This window comes from Urocampus carinirostris, chromosome 1 (genome assembly GCF_059441175.1).
Source record: "Urocampus carinirostris isolate Australia breed hairy pipefish chromosome 1, RoL_Ucar_1.0, whole genome shotgun sequence".
In the NCBI taxonomy this organism is placed as follows: Eukaryota; Metazoa; Chordata; class Actinopteri; order Syngnathiformes; family Syngnathidae; genus Urocampus; species Urocampus carinirostris.
This window is the reverse complement of record NC_142349.1, coordinates 76,194,870-76,216,452: the sequence shown is the minus strand read 5'-3', so window position 1 is coordinate 76,216,452 and position 21,583 is coordinate 76,194,870. Positions and strand designations below refer to the sequence as shown.

General features: G+C 39.9%; 2 protein-coding genes and 1 pseudogene across 4 annotated transcripts in view; all 3 read left to right on the top strand.

Annotated features, from left to right (window-relative positions):
- The window catches only part of LOC148377007 (uncharacterized), a 31,948-nt gene extending 10,488 nt beyond the window's left edge, over positions 1 to 21,460 (top strand). Inside the window, exon 2 of the mRNA XM_088351369.1 lies at positions 18,865 to 21,460. Coding sequence (XP_088207495.1) covers positions 18,865 to 20,411 — 1,547 coding nt within the window. The 3' untranslated portion in view covers positions 20,412 to 21,460. The remainder of the gene's footprint in view (positions 1 to 18,864) is intronic.
- Positions 499 to 6,684, top strand: LOC148377008 (uncharacterized). Of its 2 annotated transcripts, XM_088351216.1 has the most exons (3): positions 499 to 724; positions 3,693 to 3,965; positions 4,068 to 6,684. In XM_088351216.1, the coding sequence occupies exons 1-3, from the start codon at positions 604 to 606 to the stop codon at positions 5,576 to 5,578; spliced, it is 1,905 nt and encodes a 634-aa protein (XP_088207342.1). In that variant the 5' UTR covers positions 499 to 603; the 3' UTR covers positions 5,579 to 6,684. The 2 variants fall into 2 exon arrangements, with proteins under 2 accessions (XP_088207342.1, XP_088207334.1); XM_088351208.1 differs by having other exon boundaries at positions 3,693 to 6,684.
- LOC148377001 (uncharacterized) overlaps positions 15,658 to 21,583 on the top strand; it is an 88,154-nt pseudogene continuing 82,228 nt past the window's right edge. The window contains exon 1 of the transcript XR_015852535.1: positions 15,658 to 15,919. The product of XR_015852535.1 is annotated as an uncharacterized LOC148377001 (transcript). The remainder of the gene's footprint in view (positions 15,920 to 21,583) is intronic.

The window sequence follows — 21,583 nt, the reverse complement described above, 5'->3', positions numbered from 1 at the left end:
TGTGACATTTTTACAAAAGAACTTTGCATGCACATTGTTTTGAAACCGTTATTAAGGACAAATTTCACGGAAAAAAATTGCCTCAGCAGAAGACAAATTGTAAATGGCATATTGACATTGATTTGGGACACGGGATTGGGCATTATTATCATTTTCATACATTTTTTTCAATTTTGTCTGAAAATATATGATGTGGGTCTCTCAATTTCTTTTTCAAACATTTTTTGCTTTTATGGCTCTTCGGGTCAAAAAGGTTCCTGACCCCTGTTTTACATGGTTTATACGAAGAAAAACACATAGAGAAGACGACACTCGCATTGACCAGTTTGGAGCGCCAGAGAGAGAGAAAGAGAGAGAGTATTTCGAAGGGAGCCGGCTTATTAACTACTATCGTTCTTCAACAACACAGCAGAGTGGAACTGTGAGATGGTATGATGCTAGGGGGCGATAGAGCACCAAAGAGATAGATGCCAACCAAAGAAGAAGAGAAGAACCATCACTGCCGCCATTGTCTGCGCCTTCGACGTGTTTCGCTCCAGTCGTGTGTACAATTTAATTCCTTCTAACTGCATTTAACTCTGTAAAAGTTCAAAGGTGGCTAAAATGTGCGAGAGATGGAAAGGAAATTTGAAAGAGGAGCTTCAGGGAGAGAACGAGCGAAAAGATGGACGGCTAAACCAAGTTAGCATTAGCAAGGAGCTACGATTCGTGTTAAACGGAGCAGGTTGGTCACTTTAATTTCCATAACATTTTTATTTTACTTCTGTGAGCCTCTGACTTTTTGATTGTCATCGCTCTTGGCCAAGTGCATGCTTTTCTTTACGGTAATATCAGCCCATGACAACCTATGAAGGTCTGTTGAAGGAAAAGGAAACAAAAGCCAATAGTGACCAATTTAAACGTGGATTGACACATTGGTTAGCCAATCAATTCCCTACGTAGATATGTAAACATTTACGGTGAGTATTGAAATCAGAGCCTGGTGAACCTGCACAAAGTATGTATTCGAGCCTTCCTTTTGGTCTCTTTCCATTGACTTCTGCTCCGTAGATCCTCTTCAACATTCGCTCCTCATCCATCCTCTCCATGTGTCCAAACCAACCGAGTACTCTCTTATCCACACGCTTGTTCAGTTCCACAACTACTCCAGTTCTGTCTCTCACAATTTCATTTCTCAATCTATCCAATCTTGTCACTCCTAACAGACACTTCATCTCAAAAACATTTAATTTCCTTCTCAAATCTGCGTTCAGGCTCCATGTCTCTGCACCATACAACACAGTCGGCACATTTACACTCTCATACAGTCCCCTCTTAACATCCATACTCTTGTTGCTCATCACTCTCCTCAGAGCAACCAAAACCTTGCTTCCTTGATTCACTCTGCGCAATACCTTACAATCCATTCCACCAACTGCAGCCACATCACAACCCAAATACCTAAAGCTTTCAACTTCTTCCAACACCTGTCCAGTCAACCTTATTTCCAACGCCATGACCACGACATGGCGTAAACACTTCGTCACCTTACTCTTCCCAACATTCACACATGACATACTCTTCCAAACTCCGTTACCAACCTTCTCATTGTCTCCTCAGAATCAGCCACAAGTGCTGTGTCATTTGCAAACAACAACTGACTTACCTGCCACACTGTTCCACTGTTATCCATCATCTCTTCACCTCTGCCAAATACTCTTGCATTCACCTCTCTCACCACACCATCCATGTACACATTAAACAGCCATGGTGACATCACACACCCCTGTCTCACACCAGTCAACACAGGGAACCACTCACTTGTCTCACTCCCTACTCTTACACATGCTCTGCTGTTCATATAAAAACTCTTCAATGCTTCCAACAACTTTCCACCCACTCCATACATTACCATCACTTGCCACAACGCCTCTCTATCAACTCTGTCATACGCCTTTTCCAAGTCCATGAAAGCAAATAAACATCCTTACCTTTTGCAAGATATTTCTCACACACCTGTCGTACTGCAAACACCTGATCCACACATCTTCTTCCTTTCCTGAAACCACTCTGCTCCTCCATCACCACCTCATTCGTTCTTCCTCTCACTCTCTTAATCAAGACCCTTCCATACAGCTTACCCGGCACGGACAACAAACTGATACCTCTCAAATTGCTACATTCATACTTATCACCTTTACCCTTATACAATGGCACCACACATGCACTACACCAATCAACAGGTACCACACCACTTAAAAAGCATACATTCAACAAGCGTACTAACCAGTCAATCATAGCTGTGCCACCTTTTTTCATGCATTCAGCATTACAACCATCCAACCCAGGTGCCTTCCCCCCTTTTATTTCTTGCACTGCCTCTTGCACCTCCCACGTTTCCACAGGCTTCAAATTTAAATCACCCAACACGGGCATTCTCTCCAGACCATCGATCGCCTCGACTCTCACTTCTCTCCCATCCTCCACATTTAGCAACTCCTCAAAATACTCTGCCCATCTCGTCCTGATTGCACTACCGCTAACCAGCAATCTACCATCTTTATCTTTTACTTTCTCTTCCTTTCCCGGCTCACTGTTTCTTACTCTTTTCACCTTTCCAGAACACTTCTCTCCTTTCCTCAAAGTTCGCTCCTATCTTTTGATACCATTCATCATTTGCTTTCCTTTTCGCTGCTTCCACTGCCGCTTTTACCAACCTTTTCTTCACTTTATACCTTTCATACCCATCGCCACTCTTTTCTTGCAGCCACTCCTCAAAGGCATTTGTTCCTAAATGCCAATATTCAGTAGAGACCAATGATACTTATGTTTTGGTTACACACATTTTAATTGAAGTTCTGTGTTGTTTCTGTCTCCTTTGGTTAGAGATAGATAGATAGATAGATATATACTTTATTCATCCCCGTAGGGAAATTCACACTTCCAGCAGTCTACCCCGTTGTTTATTAACAGATTAACATGATGCCCGAGGGTGCTTGTAGCGGAGTGGATGACGTCACGCCAGTCCAAAAGTTCGACATTCCTGCGGCAGATGGAAATCTTTTCTTTGTGAGAATCCAGGGATACACCACCTCGTGTTAGCAAGTCCGCCTCCTCTCCGATTCCCCCCGGCTTTCATGTCTCTGTTTAGCGACGTTGAAGCCGGATTTCTCCAGGTGGCTCCGGGTGGCTACACGTTAGCGTCCGGAATGCTAAACGTGAGCCACGTTTCCGCAAAACACAGCAACTGCGCTCCCTGTGCGCTTCGATGTTTTCAAAAAGCACTCGATGATCCTATTTGGTCGTGAGTTCGCATTTACCATGATTACGGATGGTACCGAAGACTTATAACGCCGCTAGCCGCTTCGCTAGCTTCGGCTTTTCTTCCACCATGGGCCCCTTCATCACGCCGGCACGAGAATTCCTCAGGGCAAGGAGTTGAAATACACGCATTTCTTGTGCGTTAAAACCCATGTCCATAGGATAGAAGTAATCCATAGTGTGGTTGTCAAAACGGGAAGAAAAAACACCGAAGATAGGAGCAGACACTAAAACAGTTGGGCAGCTGCTGGAAAAGGCAGCCGCTCGTGGCAGCGCCGCTTTGATTACTATTAGAATTATTATATAAATGCAGTGTATATATTTATACATTTTGTCATTTATCTGTTATGGTATTATGTCATAGATTTTGGATGGTGTCTTGTGTCCCACAGATGTCAGTGAAGAAGTCCTTTCTCCTGTCCGGCAGGAACCAGAGTTTCCTGACATTAAAAAGGAGGAGGAGGATGTGGAGCCTGTTTGTGTCAAAGAGGAAGGACTTTTCACAGAGTTGCTTGTCACTGAGACCATTTTAACTCCTGGGAGTCAGGTAAAACATGAAGAAAACTGGCAGGAGCCTACAAGCATCAACTCCCGTTATCACGTGAAAACTGATGATGAGGACCCGTCCGACTCTGCAGACACTAAAGGCGACAAACCGTCAGAAGGTGACAAAACATGTTCTCAGTGTGGGAAAACATTTCAATTCAAGTATCGCTTGAAGTTGCATATGGTAGTTCACACTGGTGAAAAGCCTTTTTCATGCTCAGTTTGCAGTCAAAAATTCAGCCGGAAAGCAAGTTTGAAAAACCATGCTACAACCCACACTGGTGAGAAACCTTTTTCCTGCCCAATATGTGGTGAAAATTTCAGAAAGAAGGCAAACCTAACATCTCACACAAGAACCCACACTGGGGAGAAGCCTTTTTCCTGCTCTACTTGCAGCCAAAAATTCCGCCATAAAGAAAGCTTAAAAAGACACACAAGAATCCACACCGGTGAGAAGCCTTTTCCCTGCTCAGTTTGCGGTCAAAAATTCAGCCGAAAGCATGTCTTAGAAGACCACACCAGAATCCACACTGGCGAGAAGCCTTTTTCTTGCTCAATCTGTGGTGAAAATTTCAGACACAAGGCAAACCTAAACTCACACTCAAGAACACACACGGGCGAGAAACCTTTTGCCTGCTCAATCTGTGGTAAGAATTTCAGACAGAAGGCAAACCTAAACTCACACACAAGAATCCACAGTAGTGAGAAACCTTTTTCCTGTTCTATTTGTGATGAAAAATTCATCCAGAGAGAACACTTAAAAAGACACACAAGAATCCATACTAATGAGAAGCCCTTTTCATGCTCAACTTGTGGTCAGAAATTCAGGCACGAATGGACCTTAAAAATCCACACAGGAGTCCACACGGCAGAGAAGCCTTTTTTCTGCTCAATTTGTGGTCAGAAATTCAGGCACAAAGGGACTTTGAAAATCCACACAGGAGTCCACACTGCAGAGAAGCCTTTTTCCTGCTCAATTTGTGGTCAGAAATTCATGCACAAAGGGACCTTAAAAATCCACACAGTAGTCCACACTGCAGAGAAGGCTTTTTCCTGCTCAATCTGTGGTGAAAATTTCAGACAGAAGGCAAACCTAAACTCACACACAAGAACCCACACTGGTGAGAAGCCTTTTTCCTGCTCAGTTTGCGGTCAAAAGTTCAGCCGAAAGCATGTCTTAAAAGACCACACCAGAATCCACACTGGTGAGAAGCCTTTTTCCTGCTCAATCTGTGGTGAACATTTCAGACAGAAGGCAAACCTAAACTCACACACAAGAACCCACACTGGTGAGAAGCCTTTTTCCTGTTCAATTTGTGATGAAAAATTCAGCCAGAAAGAAAACTTAAAAAGACACACAAGAATCCATACTAATGAGAAGCCCTTTTCCTGCTCAATTTGCGGTCAAAGATTCAGCCGAAAGCATGTCCTAGAAAACCACACAAGAACCCACACTGGCGAGAAGCCTTTTTCCTGCTCAATTTGTGGTCAGACTTTCAGGCACAAAGGAAGTTTGAAAAGACACACAAGAACCCACACTGCAGAGAAGCCTTTTTCCTGCTCAATCTGTGGCGAAAGTTTCAGAAAGAAAGAACACTTAAAAAGACACACAAAAATCCATTCTGATGAGAAACCCTTTTCCTGCTCAGATTGCGGCTTAAGATTCTCAAGTCAAGCCAGAGCTCAGGATCACACGTGTGCCGGCGAAAATAGCATCCGTCGCTCAGTTTGATACAGTCTCATTTCTTGCATTTACCGTATTTTCCGCACTATAAGGCGCACACCATTAAAAGGCGCTATGAGTGCATGCTGGTTTAAGATCAGGTAATTGTGCAATTTTTTAATTGTAATCCTGTGCAGTCCTTCGAGACATTTTTGTGATTAAGGGCGTCATAAATAAATGTGACTTAACTTGACATGGCTACAGTAGAGGATGTAGTTACGTTATTCAACCGTTAGATGGTGCCGCGCTAAAGGGAATGTCAACAAAACAGTCAGATAGGTCTGTCAAACTTTATTAATAGATAACAAATAAGCTTTCCACAATCTTCATTCACTCCCAAAATGAATAAACAGCTGTTTTATTATTTTCTCTGAGGTAAAGCATTTTGGTGACACATCTTTAACATCTTTGAACAACAGCAAGGCATAACATTTTACTTTTCCTCCATTTAGTCAACACGCTAAAAAAACATCTGATACTGTTATGGTACATTAAACGTTAGTGCATTCGCAATATAGTGACACTCGTAATATGCAAAAACAACAAGTGCAAAACAATAACAATAAAGCAATAACATAATAACTGTAAAATGTAAAACGTAAACACACACCAAGTAGGACCACCTCTGAATTCTCTAATGTTAAGTTCCCGTGCCAGCGCTGTTGCCTTCATTCGAATAGTGATTGTACTGACACTTCTACTTGCTGCTCTTTGTTCAACAACCCACTGTTCAAGTGTGTCCTCTAACTGTGGCCATCTCGCTTTTATTGCCACGGAAACTTTGTTTAGTCTTCCTTACTTGGCGCAGCTTATCCTCATGCTTCCTCCACTCGCTGCTGCTCTATTTCCGTGTTCTACTGCGTGACTGATCGCCTTGAGTTCAAACTCTGCGTTGTAAGCGTGTCTCTTAATAGGAGCCATTTCAGGGTCTTTATACAAACGCACAAATAAAAGCGAATCGTTGTTTAATATTTCCCAGTATGCACAGCGCACTTCTTCTACGCGGAAAATAGAGTCGGTGGCTGCTTCTCTTAGTTGCTAGACCTTGCAAATTTAATAATGATCCATACATGAGGCGCACCGGATTATAAGGCGCATAGTCATCTTTTTTTTTTTTTAAAATCAGATTTTATGTGCGCCTTATAGTGCGGAAAATACGGTACGTATAAAAATTATCGGCCAACGTACGTACAAAAACTTACTTACCCTCAGTGATGACATCGCTGGGCGAGGAGAAGAAAAAGGGCGTATGTATAGCTCTGCCCATTCCTACCACTCACTCAATGAAATTGTTCTAGGCGTTTTGCTAGAGCTTTTGGATGTTTAAAGTTTGTGATGTGGCTTTTCGTCATAAATTGTTTAATGAGCTTTCCGTACGAAGGCCTAATTAGCGAATTACGGCAAAAAAGGGGTCCGTCGGTGTGACACCTGGACGGTAATCTGTAGTGTAAATTGCGTCGTATATATACTGAACTGAACCCATTAAGCAGCCGGGACTGTCTCGGTTTCTCATGAGTGACAAACGCCTTCATAGGTGACAAAATTTAAGTAAGAGCTAAAGGTCCGTTTTATCTCCTAGTCATAGGTTCTCATGAAAAACGACATCTGTGGCTCGCAAGCCACAACTTTCCGAACTGTGGTTTAGACAGACGGCCAGATCTTAGGTGGTTTTATGCTCTCCCTGTTTTGATATTATTGAATGAATGAATGAATGAAAATTTTATTTCGAACATAAAAATAAAAACAGGACAAAAACAATGAGTCAACAACGAAATAATGTCCCACAAAATGTTCGAAAAGGGGTAGTCAGAAGCAGATGCTTATTTTTCCTACCCCTTTATCTTCCCTATTAAATACATTTTATAGATAGCTCCCTCTTGTGTACAATACAACAAAATCTCATGGATATACTTATTACATAGGTCAGATATCAATAATTATAAGTTACAATAATCACATATTTTATACACTAATCTTCGCAATACCCATCCCTCAACGTCATAATGCGCATAATGTCACTGCGGCACCAGTGATAATATCAATAAAAATAAACACAATATTTATAACAGTTCTGATGTGATAATAGCACAATAACAACAAGTTAGCCATGGTTTGAAGTGCAGTATTTCCAGTCTCCCTCATATCCCATTTTCTTCATCTCTGTATTTCGCCAGTAATGCTTTTTTGTATTTAAATTTGAACACATGGATATTTGGACATTGTTTGATTTCATTTTGCAAATTATTCCAAAGTCTGACTCCACACACAGACACACACATACTTCTCCTGGTGGTTCTCACCTTTGGGATTTTGAATTCACCACAGCCCCTCAAGTTATAATTTCCCTCTTTCCGAGTGAATAATCTTTGTATGTTTTCTGGCACTATGTTTTTGTTGACTTTAAATAACAGTTGTGAAGTGAAAAATTTTATTAAATCATCCAGTTTCAATAAATTGGACTGCATGAATAAAATATTGGTATGATCCCGATATCCTACCCTGTGTATGGTTCTTATTGCACGTTTTTGAAGGATAAAAAGGGGCTGTAGTGAACTTTTGTAATTATTTCCCCAGACTTCTGCACCATATGTTAAATATGGCAGAACGAGAGAACAATATAATAAATACAATGCATTATAATGTAAAAGAACTTTGGTTTTATTAATTATTGAAATGCTTTTAGATACCTTTGTTTGTATGTGTCTGATGTGTGTTTTCCAACTTAGTTTATTGTCTATTATGACCCCTAAAAACTTAATTTCTGATACAATGTCTATCGTGACACCATCCATTTTTACTTCTAAATTTTGATTTGCCTTACGATTACCAAAGAATATTACTTTGGTTTTATTTAAATTTAAAGATAATTTATTTATATCCATCCATACTTTTAGGTTAATTAGTTCACGATTAATACAGGTTACCAAATCCATATAGTTATCATTTGAATAGAAAATGTTAGTGTCATCTGCAAATACTACTATTTTCAATAGTTTTGAAACATTAAAAATATCGTTAATATATAAATTAAATAGCTTTGGTCCCAGGATAGAACCCTGTGGTACTCCACAACAGATGTCCAAATATTCAGATGAAAACTCTCCCATTTTTACATATTGCTTCCTCCCCGTCAAATAACTTTGAATCCATTTCAAAGCCACTCCCCTGATGCCATATCTTTCCAGTTTTTTTAATAGTATATTATGATTAATGGTATCAAATGCTTTTTTTAAGTCAATAAATACCCCGACTGCGTATCTCTTCTTTTCTATACTGTGGGTGATTTCTTCTACTGCATCAATAATTGCCATTGTTGCTGATCTGTTTGCTCTAAAACCATATTGACTTTCATTAATCAATTTATGTTTATCTACAAATTGTTCCAGTCTATTATTGTAAAGTCTCTCTAATATTTTAGAGAACTGAGGAAGCAGAGATACCGGTCTATAGTTTGTAAAAATGTGCTTGTTCCCATTTTTGTATATTGGTATAACTTTTGCTATTTTCATTTGATTTGGAAATGTGCCTGTTAGAAATGATAGATTACAGATGTAGGTCAATGGTTTCACAATGCTGTTTATAATTTGCTTAATTAGTACCATATCGATGTCAAAACAATCCATAGACGTTTTGTTTTTACAGTTGTTAACCACGTCTAAGATTTCTGATTCCGTAACCCCAGATAAAAACATGGTCTTGGAGTTCATTTTTATCAGTGACTGGAATTGTTTACCACTGCACTCTGGGATATTTGCAGCGAGCTCTGGTCCAACATTTACAAAATAACTATTGAAATTCTCCACAACTTGATTTAAATCATAATTTTCACTGTTCTTATCAATAAAATAGTTTGGATATGCATTGCTTACATTCTTTCCTTTTATTATACTATTTAATATATCCCAAATACCTTTGATATTACTTTTGTTATGATGTAATAAATTGGTATAGTATAATTTCTTGCTTGCTCTTAATATTCCTGTCAATTTGTTTTTATACGTTTTATACCGGGTTTCGGCTTCCTTAGTTCTTAGTTTAATAAATTTTCTATATAAGTAGTTTTTTTTCTTACAAGCATTATGTAAACCCTTAGTTATCCATGGATGATTTACAGATTTATTCTTAATATTAATTTGTCTCATTGGGCAATTTTTGTTGTACTTGTTGGTGAATATTTCCAAAAATATGTCAAACGCACCATCCACATCATCTGTACCATATATAGCATTCCAGTTTTGTTTAACTAAGTCATCATACAGTGATATAATAGTCGCTTCAGTTCTAACTCGTTTGTAAACATAATCCTTAATTGATTCTTGTCTAGTAACCTTTTCATCATATACTGTAAATACTGGTAGGTGATCAGAAATATCACAAACCAGTAACCCGCTGACATTTGTAAATTCCATATTATTTGTAAATATATTGTCAATGAGTGTTGCACTGTGTGAAGTGAGTCTACTAGGCCTTAATATAGTTGGGTACAAACTCATACTGTACATCATATTAATATAGTCATCAATGTTTTTATGGTTGTTTGGATTCATTAGATCGATGTTGAAATCTCCACAAATGAATAGCGTTTTGGCGCTTATTGTTGAATATGTTTTTTCAGCCCAGTTTGTGAAGGTTTCCAGATTTGAGCCCGGTGTTCTATACACACAACTGACTATGATATTTTTCCTTTTTTCATTTATAATTTCTATTGTAATACATTCAAGTAAATCGTCAATGACAAATGACATGTTTTGTAATATTTTCGATTTTAATCTTTTGTGCACATATATAGCTACTCCACCTCCTATTTTGTTAGTTCTATTTACATAGTTCAGATTATAATTATTTAATTCAAAATTTACACCCCTTCCCTCACTGAACCACGTTTCAGAAACTGCAATAACACTAAACGGGTTCTCAAATTGTTGTAAGTACTCAGTGATGTCATCAAAATTTGTGTACATACTTCTACTGTTAAAGTGTATTATTGAGAATTTGTCTTCAGATTTAACAAAGGTATTGTATTCATTTCCAGTATAATATTTGCAATTGTCTGAGCTAGCTGATATGAATTTGTGGTCAGGATCGAAGTCATCTAATCTTGAATTATTGGAGTCAGTGTGATTAACAATGCTCAGTTCCGGTAAATCATGGCCTAATATTTTATGATGGATTTTTTTATTGTGATCTGTAATAAGGGTGTCCATATTGTCAGTCCAGGATGCCATTGTTACACTTCAGGCAAATCTGTCCAGCTCCTGCATTTCTCGAACCCATAATATTTTTGCTTGTTCCGGAGTGCCGTTTAACTTTATGTATACTCTGCAGTTTGAAGTCCATGTTCCTTGTATTTTGTTCGTTTTCCTCAAAAATCGAGCCTGTCTTGCAATGTCAGAGTTTTTTTTTGCTTAAGTGTTCATTTAAATAAACATTAGACCCTTTTAGTTTTTTTCCTTGCTTAAGGATTTCATGTTTTCGTTTCCTGTTAACAAACCTTACGATGGTCGCCTTGGGTCGGTTGTCACCTCTTGTTAATGGGTGGCATGCTTCTATGTCCTCAGCATTGATGGATATGCCTTTTTTACTCATAAAAGCAATGACCTGTTGCTCAGCTGAATCCTCATCAGCATCTGTTGCAATATTTGTATTTGCCACAGCCTTGGCATAGGTCCGAGGTTTGATGTCCAAACCGGTGATAATGATGTCGTTTATCCTGGTATACTGTTCCAGATCTGCTACGCGTCCTTCTAGTGCAATAATCCTCTTTTCTTTCTCCATGTTTTCGTTTTTTAGGTCTTTGATTTCTGCCATTAAACTCAAAATTGTGTCTTGTTGTCTGGTGACGATATCCATTTTATCCATTAAAAAGCCGAGTGACTTTTTAATTTCCTCGAGTTCTTTATCTCTGCTCGGCATCTTGAAAATTTCACGTTCCTCTTACGGCACCGTCCGCTGGTCGCATCACCCGATCGCCCGCTGAGTCTCAAGTTGTTATTTTCGCCGGACTTAGTTTCCCCGACTGTTGGTCGCTATACAAGTAGCGCCGCCATGATTATTGCTCGCAGAGTGCTCCGGGAGATGTGTAAATGTTGTAAAATCTTTTGGTATCCCGTTCCCGCTTTGGACATTGGATCATTCCGTCGTCGTCAGGGAACTTCTCGTGTTCGTTGGCTAAACTGAGAGAACAGAGGGACAATATTTTCAAAACGCCTACTTTTCACGTGTTTTCGTAGTAAATATAACACAAAATGGGGAACTCATTTGGTTCCACTTCAAGATTTTGTCTCACATTTAGGCGCTGTACATTGAATTATTCTTTTATCGTATCTAATATACATTTATTATTTTCAACTGTGGATTTCTTAAGTTATTTTTAGATTTCTCTTGTATTTATGTTTGCCTTTTTATCTTGTCATTTTATGTATCTTATTTTTCTCTTGTAAGTCTTTATTACGTGTCTCTCCTGGAGTGCCCTGTCTAATCTCTTTGTAGACAATGTTCTCTGTGTTTTTATCAATGACAATAAAGACATTTCTTATTGTGGATTGAAGTTATATACTATTTTATACGCTGTTTTATTCGACTTGTATTCAAAATACTTATCTTAAGTTTGACCTCAGCCTCGAGTGCAACTTTTTTGAAGAATGTCGTAAAAAAGCCTGTGCTTTGGAATGTTTTCTTTGGTTTCAGTCTGTGCAGATAACAAAGAATTATCGCCTCTCCTGGGGAGTTAGAATATGTGTGTCGTGCCCCATTCTGTCCGGAGGGCAATGACGTATCACCCTTCTCCCAAGCTTTAAAGAACTATTGGGAAATTTGCATCAATGACCGCGGACCAATCGGCTAGCGGCGTGAACATTTCATCGCCATGTGTCATTAAAGGGGCAGCGGCGCGGTGGTTAGCGCGTGTGCGGCACAGTTCTGAGGTCATGTGTTCAAATTCAGCTACCAATGTTCCTGTGCAGAGTTTGCATGTTCTCCCCGTTCCTGCGTGGGTTTCCTCCGGGCATTCGGTTTCCTCCCACATTCCAAAACATGCATGTCAGGTTAATTGGCCGGTCCAAATTGTCCCTAGGTGTATACATGCGTGGCCAAGAATACCTATAGTCGGGAGAAACTTATACATGTGGTTCTGCGTCTAAATTTCGACTTTTTGGGCACTTTTTATTCCACCTTTGATTCCCGCAAGAAATACAAAGGGTTGCGGGATGTCCGTGGATGGCGGAGACGGCGTAAGGATCGCAAAATAAAGCATGGCTAACGCTCGGGCCACGGTGCTAAGCTAAGGGAGCTATATCAGCGAAACGGCAGAGAAGGACACGAAGATGATGGAATTGTGCCTAATTCCACCAATATTTCTTCATCGATCTTTCCTGAAAATGCTGGTCTACTCGTGATCCCAAGAGCCAAGAAGAAATCAGACAATGTTTTCCATTGGGGGCCTTGGTGCTGTGAAAGGCTCTTCCCCCTGAGATGCGATCTGCAACCTCAGTGGAAATATTTAATTCTAGGCTTAAAACACACTTCGATAGACTATGAATAACTTAGATTTTATGTTGACAATATCTGTGGATTATTTGCCCTCGTGTAGGTTTTTAATCAGGGGATGGTGTCATAATAGTCTGTGGTTTGCAATAATCTGTGGTCTGTGCAGCCCTTTTAGACTCCTAGTGATTAACCTAACATGGAGCCAGTGCAGTTGAGCTCAAATCGGGCTCGTGTGATCAAACTTTCTTGTCTTCGTTAAAAGCCTCGCTGCAGCATTTTGTACCAGCTGAAGACTCTTGATTTTGGATTTTGGGAGACCGGAGAGTAGTACATTACCGTCATCGAGACCGGAAGTAAACGCATGAATTTTAATCTCCTCATCCGACGGAGACAGCATAGGGCGAATTTTAGCAATGTTGCCAAGATGGAAGAAAGCGGTTCTAGACATATTCTTCACGTGTGTTTGAAAGGACAGATCGGTGTCAAATATGACACCTACATTTCTAACTGAGTCACTGGGTGATATCACATTAGTCAATGTTCAGAGCAATTTTTGAGAACAAGTCACGGCATTTAGATGGAACAATAACTAACATTTCGGTCTTTTCAGAGTTAAGGCGCAAGAAGTTGAGCGACATCCATGCTTTGATCTCAGTGAGGCAGGCCTCCAAATTTCCACAGTTTAGTGTGGCAGATTCCTTCATCGGAAGATATAGTTGAGTGCCATCTGCGTAGCAATGGAAACTGATATTATACTTGCGAATAATATCACTTCATGGAAGCATGTCAATGCTGAAAAGAAGGGGGCCAAGTACTGAACCCTGCGGAACACCACAGGTAACACTAAAGGGCTCAAATGTCATCTCACCATACTTAACACAGTACGTCCTATCTGAGAGGGAGAATCTAAACCATAAGAGGACGGTTCCTGAGGGACCAATCAACTTTTCCAACGTTCTAGTAAGGTGTTATGGTCCACAGTGTCAAAAGTAGCCCTAAGGTCCAGCAGCAGCAAGGGTGATGAAGCGTCGGAGTCCATTGCCAGAAGAAATTCATCCACCAAAAAATATCAAAGATGTTTAACCTTTTTTCATATTTCTCAAATATATAAAATTTACTTAAGAATCTCCCCTTGTATTTGATTACATGTATTATTTTTCTTTTTACTTAACCTATTCATATACTTTCCTTTTCTCCATATTTCTTCAGCACTTTTTGTTCCTTTGGACTTGATGACTCGGTCTTGTTAGTTGGTGGTTTCATGCCCGTTTTGTTTGGAATGATGAAATGTTCAATTAAAAATAAATACAAATAAAACACACAAAACTTAAAAATATTGCAGCCATAAACAAGAAAAAAATGTGGTTTTGGTGTATTTCATGGAGCACTATTCAGAGAGAATGTTGTTTAGAACAAGCCGTTTTCCTACAACTGAAATATGTGTATAGTTTTTGGTAAGTGTCCTGCAATGATGAGTCCAACAGTGCCACCTGCTGGTATGGGGTGGGGTTTGGTTTTGGCTTCTGACATGTGACCGGGAGGCGGGGTTTATGGCAGTCTACAGAGCCAGCTGCCAACGGTAAGACACATCTTTTGGTGCTCCACAAAAGAAATTAATTTCAAACATTATAACCACAGCTGACAAATCTCTCAACATGCACAGTAATGTGATTGATGTTGTCATGCTGTTTGGATTTAGTTTCGTTTTCTTTCTGTTGTACTAAAATGTTAATTCCCCTTGTAAAGATCAAAGAGATCAAAGCCAGCAGAAAAGCTGATGTTGTGACTCATTCATCTGCAGGTAAATTGTATCCGTTTTTATACTCATTATTGTTCTTATTTCTATTTTCTCATATATATTCAAAAGGATGATGTTGGTTAAATTTAGACTAAGAAAAATATGTTGAATTCATCGTAAACGTTAAAAATCCACTATACGATCTCTTGTTAAAAGTATCTTCTTGAAATGGATGTAAAAATGTATTTTATGTAAATTGAAAAGAAAGCTCTTTGATATGCTTTGTTGGGCAGTCTACAGAGAGAGTTGCCAACGAGATCAAAGCCAGCAGAGAAGCTAATGTTGTGATTCATTTCATCTGCAGAAACTGTAATAAAAAAAACTCATCATCCAGTCCAGCGTGAATGTGGATCTTTGGTGGGACAGGTACACCGCGGTTACAGAGAGAGAGATCGAAAGAGATCATATTGACAAGTTATGAACAAGAGAGAGTAAGAGAGAATGGAAGAGAGAGAGAGAGAGAGAGAGAGAGAGAGATCGAGAGAGATTGTATTGACAAGTTATGAACAAGAGAGAGAGAGAGAGAGAGAGAGAGAGAGAGAGAGAGAAAGAAAGAAAAGAGAGAAAGAGAGAGAGAGATCGAGATAGATCGTATTAGATAGATAAATACTTTATTCATGAACAAGAGAGAGTAAGAGAGAAGGGAAGAGAGAGAGAAAGGAAGAGAGCATTTCGAAGGGAGCCGGCTCATTAACTCCTTTCGTTCGCCAACAACACAGCAGAGTGGAACTGTGAGATGGTATGATGCTAGGGGGCGATAGAGCACAATGGAGCTGGATGCCAACCGAAGAAGAAGAGTAGAACTTCACGTCACTGCCGCCATTTCCTGCTCCTTCGTGGCGTTTCGCTCCAGTCGTGTGCACAATATAACTCCATCTAACTGGATTAAACCCCGCAAAGGTTCAAAAACTGCATTTAACCCCGTAAAAGTTCAAAGGTGGTTAAAATGTGCGAGGGATGGAAAGGAAATTTGAAAGAGGAGCTTCAGGAAGAGAACGAGGGAGAAGATCGACGGCTAAACCAAGTTAGCATTAACAAGGAGCTTCGATTCGTGTTGAACGGAGCAGGTTGGTCACCTTTATCTCCATAACATTTTTATTTTCCTACATTTCAACATATTTTCCGATATAAAAGCCCCTATAAGCTTATGCTCCCAGACCAGGATCTTGTGCCGCGGCAGATGCGGCCCGAATTCCATACCACAGGAATATTGTTGACAGGTGGGGTAGCAGGATGAGTAGCGATAGAAAAAAATGTTATTTCTTCTCCCTCCTCACCTAACAAGGGAGAATCGGAGGTAGGAAGCACAGAAGAAGATGCTATGGAAGAGTACAGATCAGAGTGTATAGTGGAGGCAATGGAACGCTCTAAGCTACAAAAAATATGTGGATGGCATGCATCTAGCACAGCGATAGTGACATACCTGCCAAGTACTACGGTTTTATCGTAATGAATACAGTTTTTATGAGCCCACTACGGTATTACGGTTGGATCACAAAAACTACGGGTTTCCCCCTAAAAATCTAAAATCGTAAAAACATTCCACTGCAAGATGTCCCATTTCAAACAAAAATCTATTGGCGCTGCCAGAATCAACTCCTTGCCCTGAAGAATTCTCGCGCCGGTGTTATGCCGGGAAATGTAAGCCTGCCGAGATTTGCATCTCCTAGCTATCATAACCACTTTATCTCGCTTTTATATCACTTTATATCACTTTTTAGGAATGTAACGGCGAACATATATCCAAAACCACTTCATCTTACATTTGTTGGGAATGTAATACAACTTAAACCATTCAGTCTTTGTATTTGAACGGTGATGCACACCGTATATAAATCGCTTTTGAGCATGTAACGTGTTTATTTTTCCTTTTTCTACTCAAATTGTATTGAAACTGTTATGCACTCTCCCATAAAGCGTATTTCAGTATAATAAGCTTTATGGTAGAGTGCATAACAGTTCTCAAAAGCGAATCGCAGCCAGGAATCCGAGAGGTGGACTCGCTAACACGAGGTGGTGTATGCCTGGGCACAAAGATTCAAAAATATATTTAATATACAGTGCAACCTCGGTTCTCGACCATAATTCGTTCCAGAACCCTGTTCGAAAACCGATTTGGTCGATCACGGAAAATCGTTTTTCCAGATAAAAGTAATGTAAAATCGTTTTAATCTGTTTCAACACCCTGAAGGATTACCAAGAACGTAAACATGAAGCTAACCCAGGCTAAGCGTACGTTCGCGTTAGCGTAATCTTCCGTACGAAACATGAACGTGTAAAAATAAAAAAAAAGGATTATGAATAGGATTTCTTACCTTTGTGGTGGACGGTGGGGAGAGAAAAATCCTCAAAAGTTTTTCAACCTCTTCCAAAACTTGCGGCAGTTGCTCGCTTATAGCGCTAACTTCCTTAGCCGCGTCACTCGATTTCACAGCTCCTTATTCTTTACTATCGTACTGATAGTAGATTTAGCCATGCTGTATTCACTAGCAAGATCGAAAATTCGTACACCTCTTTCATATTTAGCTATTATGTCTTTCTTAAAGGCAATAGTTGGACAAACAACTTGTTTTTTTTTTCACCTGTCCTGCGTGCACCGACCTTCTTCGGAGGCATAATTAGGGGCTAAAACACCTGTACGCCGCTCAGCATCGCACCCTAGCGTACCGGCGTTCGAACTCCGATTTTTTTGACCGAACAGCGAAGCAAGAATTTTTCGAAATTTTTAGTTGATCACTGATTTGTCCGAACTGAGAGGCGTTCGAAAAACCGTTCCACTGTGTGTGTGTATATATATATATATATATATATATATTTATATTATTTTATATTATATTAAAATTAAATGTTTTGTTTCTTATTGTATCAAATATTGAAAAGAAATATATGAGGGTTTTTTTTATGACTTTGTTCTATTAAATACATTATTGAGCTTTAAAGAACTCTCTTTGTAATCTCAGATGACCTCATTTTAGTATCATTAGAGCCGACGTGAATGACTATATCAGTGTAGCTAGCCCTGTCCTGGTGTCTAGGTTTGCACCCTCTAATTAGCCTCAATGTCGGGTGCTCTGACCCCAGAAATACACATCACCCTAGCTGAGTCGCTGAGCTTTATGTTACGTGTGATGGAGTCACCTAAAACTAGGGTGCGGGAGCCAGTAGACCAAGTTGGAGTGGGACTAGCTAGGGGGCTGAACTTATTATGTGTCTGGATTGGCTCACCGTGGTTAGCAAGCCGTTTAGGGCTAATCCTAACCGGACTAGCAGTTTCGCTACGACCCACGCTAGCATTAGTGTCCGTGGCACCTATCATTTTCCTTTTAAACTGCTCTAGCTCACGTACACGTCCTTCTAGAAGGGTTAACTGCCTACAGAAGCGGGAGCAACCTTTACAACAATACTTACTTGTGAGCAGTCGGAAGCCGAGCAGCGTCTTAGTGTCTTAGAGAGGTCGCTCCTTCACCGGCGATCAGCAGCAATTGCTTGTGGCACTTACCTTACACCAATCGTCCGAGATACTTACCTGAAACTTTTCAGTTTTTCAAGATGAAAAATCTCAGTCCAGAATTTTGATATAGCAGGAATCTGACGTGTGTCACTCTTACCCTTTACTGCATGGGCGCCCCCTGGCGTTCGCTAAAAAAAATGCACAAATTGGCCGCATCGTTGCATAAGTTGCAAAGTTGAAAGGTTGGGGGGGAAAAGTAGCGGCTTATGGTCTGAAATTTACGGTATGTAACATTGTAAATTGTCTATCACAGAAAGAAGAATTGGAATCAGTCCTTCAAAGCTGAGCACTTTGTATTCCTAAATGCCAATATTATGAATAGACCAATGATATTTATGTTTTTGTTGTACACATTTAATTGAGGTTGTGTTCGTTTCTGTCTCCATTAGAATTATTACTTAAATGCAGTCTATATATTTATACATTTTGTCATTTATGTGTTTTGGTATTTATCGTATATTCTAAATGATACGAAACCTATGCGTGTCTTGTGTCCCACAGATGTAAGTGAAGAATTCCTGCCTCCTGTCAGGCAGGAACCAAAGTTTCCTGACATTAAAAAGGAGGAGGAGGATGTGGAGCCTTTTTGTGTTAAAGAGGAGAGACTTTTCGCAGAGTTGCCGGTGACTGAGACTATTTTAACTCCCGGGAGTCAGGTAAAACATGAAGAAAACTGGCAGGAGCCTCCAAGCAGCAGATCCCGTCATCACATGAAAACTGATGATGAGGACACGTCCGACTCTGCAGACACTAATGGCGACAAACCATCAGAAGGTGATAAAACATGTTCTCAGTGTGGGAAAACATTTCAATTCAAGTATCGCTTGAAGTTGCATATGGTAGTTCACACTGGTGAAAAGCCTTTTTCATGCTCAGTTTGCAGTCAAAAATTCAGCCGGAAAGCAAGTTTGAAAAACCACGCTACAACCCACACGGGTGAGAAACCTTTTTCCTGCCCAATATGTGGTGAAAAATTCAGAAAGAAGGCAAGCCTAACATCTCACACAAGAAACCACACTGGGGAGAAGCCTCTTTCCTGCTCTACTTGCAGCCAAAAATTCCGCCATGAAGAAAGCTTAAAAAGACACACAAGAATCCACACCGGTGAGAAGCCTTTTTCGTGCTCAGTTTGCGGTCAAAAATTCAGCCGAAAGGACACCTTGGAATGCCACACCAGAACCCACACTGGTGAGAAGCCTTTTTCCTGCTCAGTTTGCGGTCAAAAATTCAGCCGAAAGGACACCTTGGAAGGCCACACCAGAACCCACACTGCTGAGAAGCCTTTTTCCTGCAAAGTTTGCGGTAAAAAATTCAGCCAGAAACACAGCTTGGAAAACCACGCTACAACCCACACTGGTGAGAAGCCTTTCTCCTGCTCAATTTGCTGTCAAAAATTCAGCCATGAAAAAAGCTTAAAAGACCACACAAGAACCCACACTGGTGAAAAGCCTTTTTCCTGCTCAGTTTGCGGTCAAAAATTTAGCCGGAAGGGAAAATTTAAAACACACACAAGAATCCACTCTGATGAGAAACCTTTTGCCTGCAATGTTTGTGGTAAGAAATTCAGCAGGAAAGAAAATGTAAAAACACACACAAGAACCCACACTGGTGAGAAACCTTTTGCCTGCAAGGTTTGCGGTAAGAAATTCAGCCGGAAAGAAAACCTAAAAACACACACAAGAACCCACACTGGTGAGAAGCCTTTCTCCTGCTCATTATGTGGTGAATCATACAGCCGAAAGGCACATTTAAAAATACACACAAGAACCCACACTGGTGAGAAGCCTTTTTCCTGCTCAGTTTGTGGTAAAAAATTCAACACTCAAGGAAACCTGAAAAAACACTCAATAATCCACACTGGGGAGAAGCCTTTCTCCTGCTCAATTTGCGGTCAATCATTCGGCTTTAAGGACAGCTTACATAGGCACACAACAATCCACACTGGTGAGAAGACTTTTCCCTGTTTAATCTGTGGTCTTAAATTTAGACGGAAATCAAACCTAAACTCACACACAAGAACCCACACTGATGAGAAACCCTTTGCCTGATCAATTTGTGGTCAAAAATTCAGAGAAAGTAAATTTGAAAAACCACGCTACAACCCACACTGGTGAGAAGCCTTTTCCCTGCTCAGTGTGCGGTCAAAGATTCAGCCAAAAATAAAGCTAAAAAATACACACAAGAACCCACACGGGTGAGAAGCCTTTTCTCCTGCCCCTTTTGTGCTAAATCATTCAGCCAGAAAGCAAACTTAAACTCACGCACAAGAACCCACATTGATGAGAAGCTTTTTTCCTGCTCAGTTTGCGGTGAATCATTCAGCCGGAAAGAATACTTAAAAACACACACAAGAACCCACACTGGTGAGAAGCCTTTTTATGGCTCAGCTTGCGGTCTTAGCTTCCCAAGTCAAGCCAAAGCTCAGGATCACACGTGTGCCGGAGAAAATGGCATCGGTCTCTCTGCTTGATATATTATTTCTAGCATTTACATTTAAAACTACCCCTGAATGTACGGATTAGTGTACTCTTCATGTCATATCAATTCAATAATATATCTCCCTATATATATATATATATATATATACTACACAAATATTTGTAATTCAATTCAAGAATTCAAAAACAAATCTCTCCATACACACGCATTTTATGTATATGTATATATATATATATATATAAAGTGTGTGTGTGTGTATTTTGGAAAAAAAACTATGTTCGATTTATCAATTGCAATTTGGATGTGATTTTCGATTTTTACAGAAAAAAGCGCATTTTCTATGCTAGTTCTTGTGCTAGTGACAAGCAAATCATGAGTTTACGACTGTAACAAAATAATAACTGAAGATTTCCAAATAAAAACATATGCAGTTGAAAAAGAAATGCTCTCTATTGTTTTACACAGGTGAACCAATATTGGAGGGCACGGATGTATCCTATGAGTTGTAGCTCCTGGTCATCCATTTCTCAGTCAAATCCAAGACGTGACAATAATCCATGTAATGTATTCTGGTCATCACCACTTCTTTGGGCTCTGTTGACTTTCCTTAGAGTCCAATTCAATTGATGAATTTCATTTAAATTTGAAGAGCTTTTAAAGATTCTAGCAGTTGTGTGCCTGCCCACCCCGACTGATGGGCTCGTGTATGCTGTGAGTCTATCACAATTGTGCATACATTGTTTGAAAACTTTGCCATGCCTCTACTGGCAAGTAACCTGCC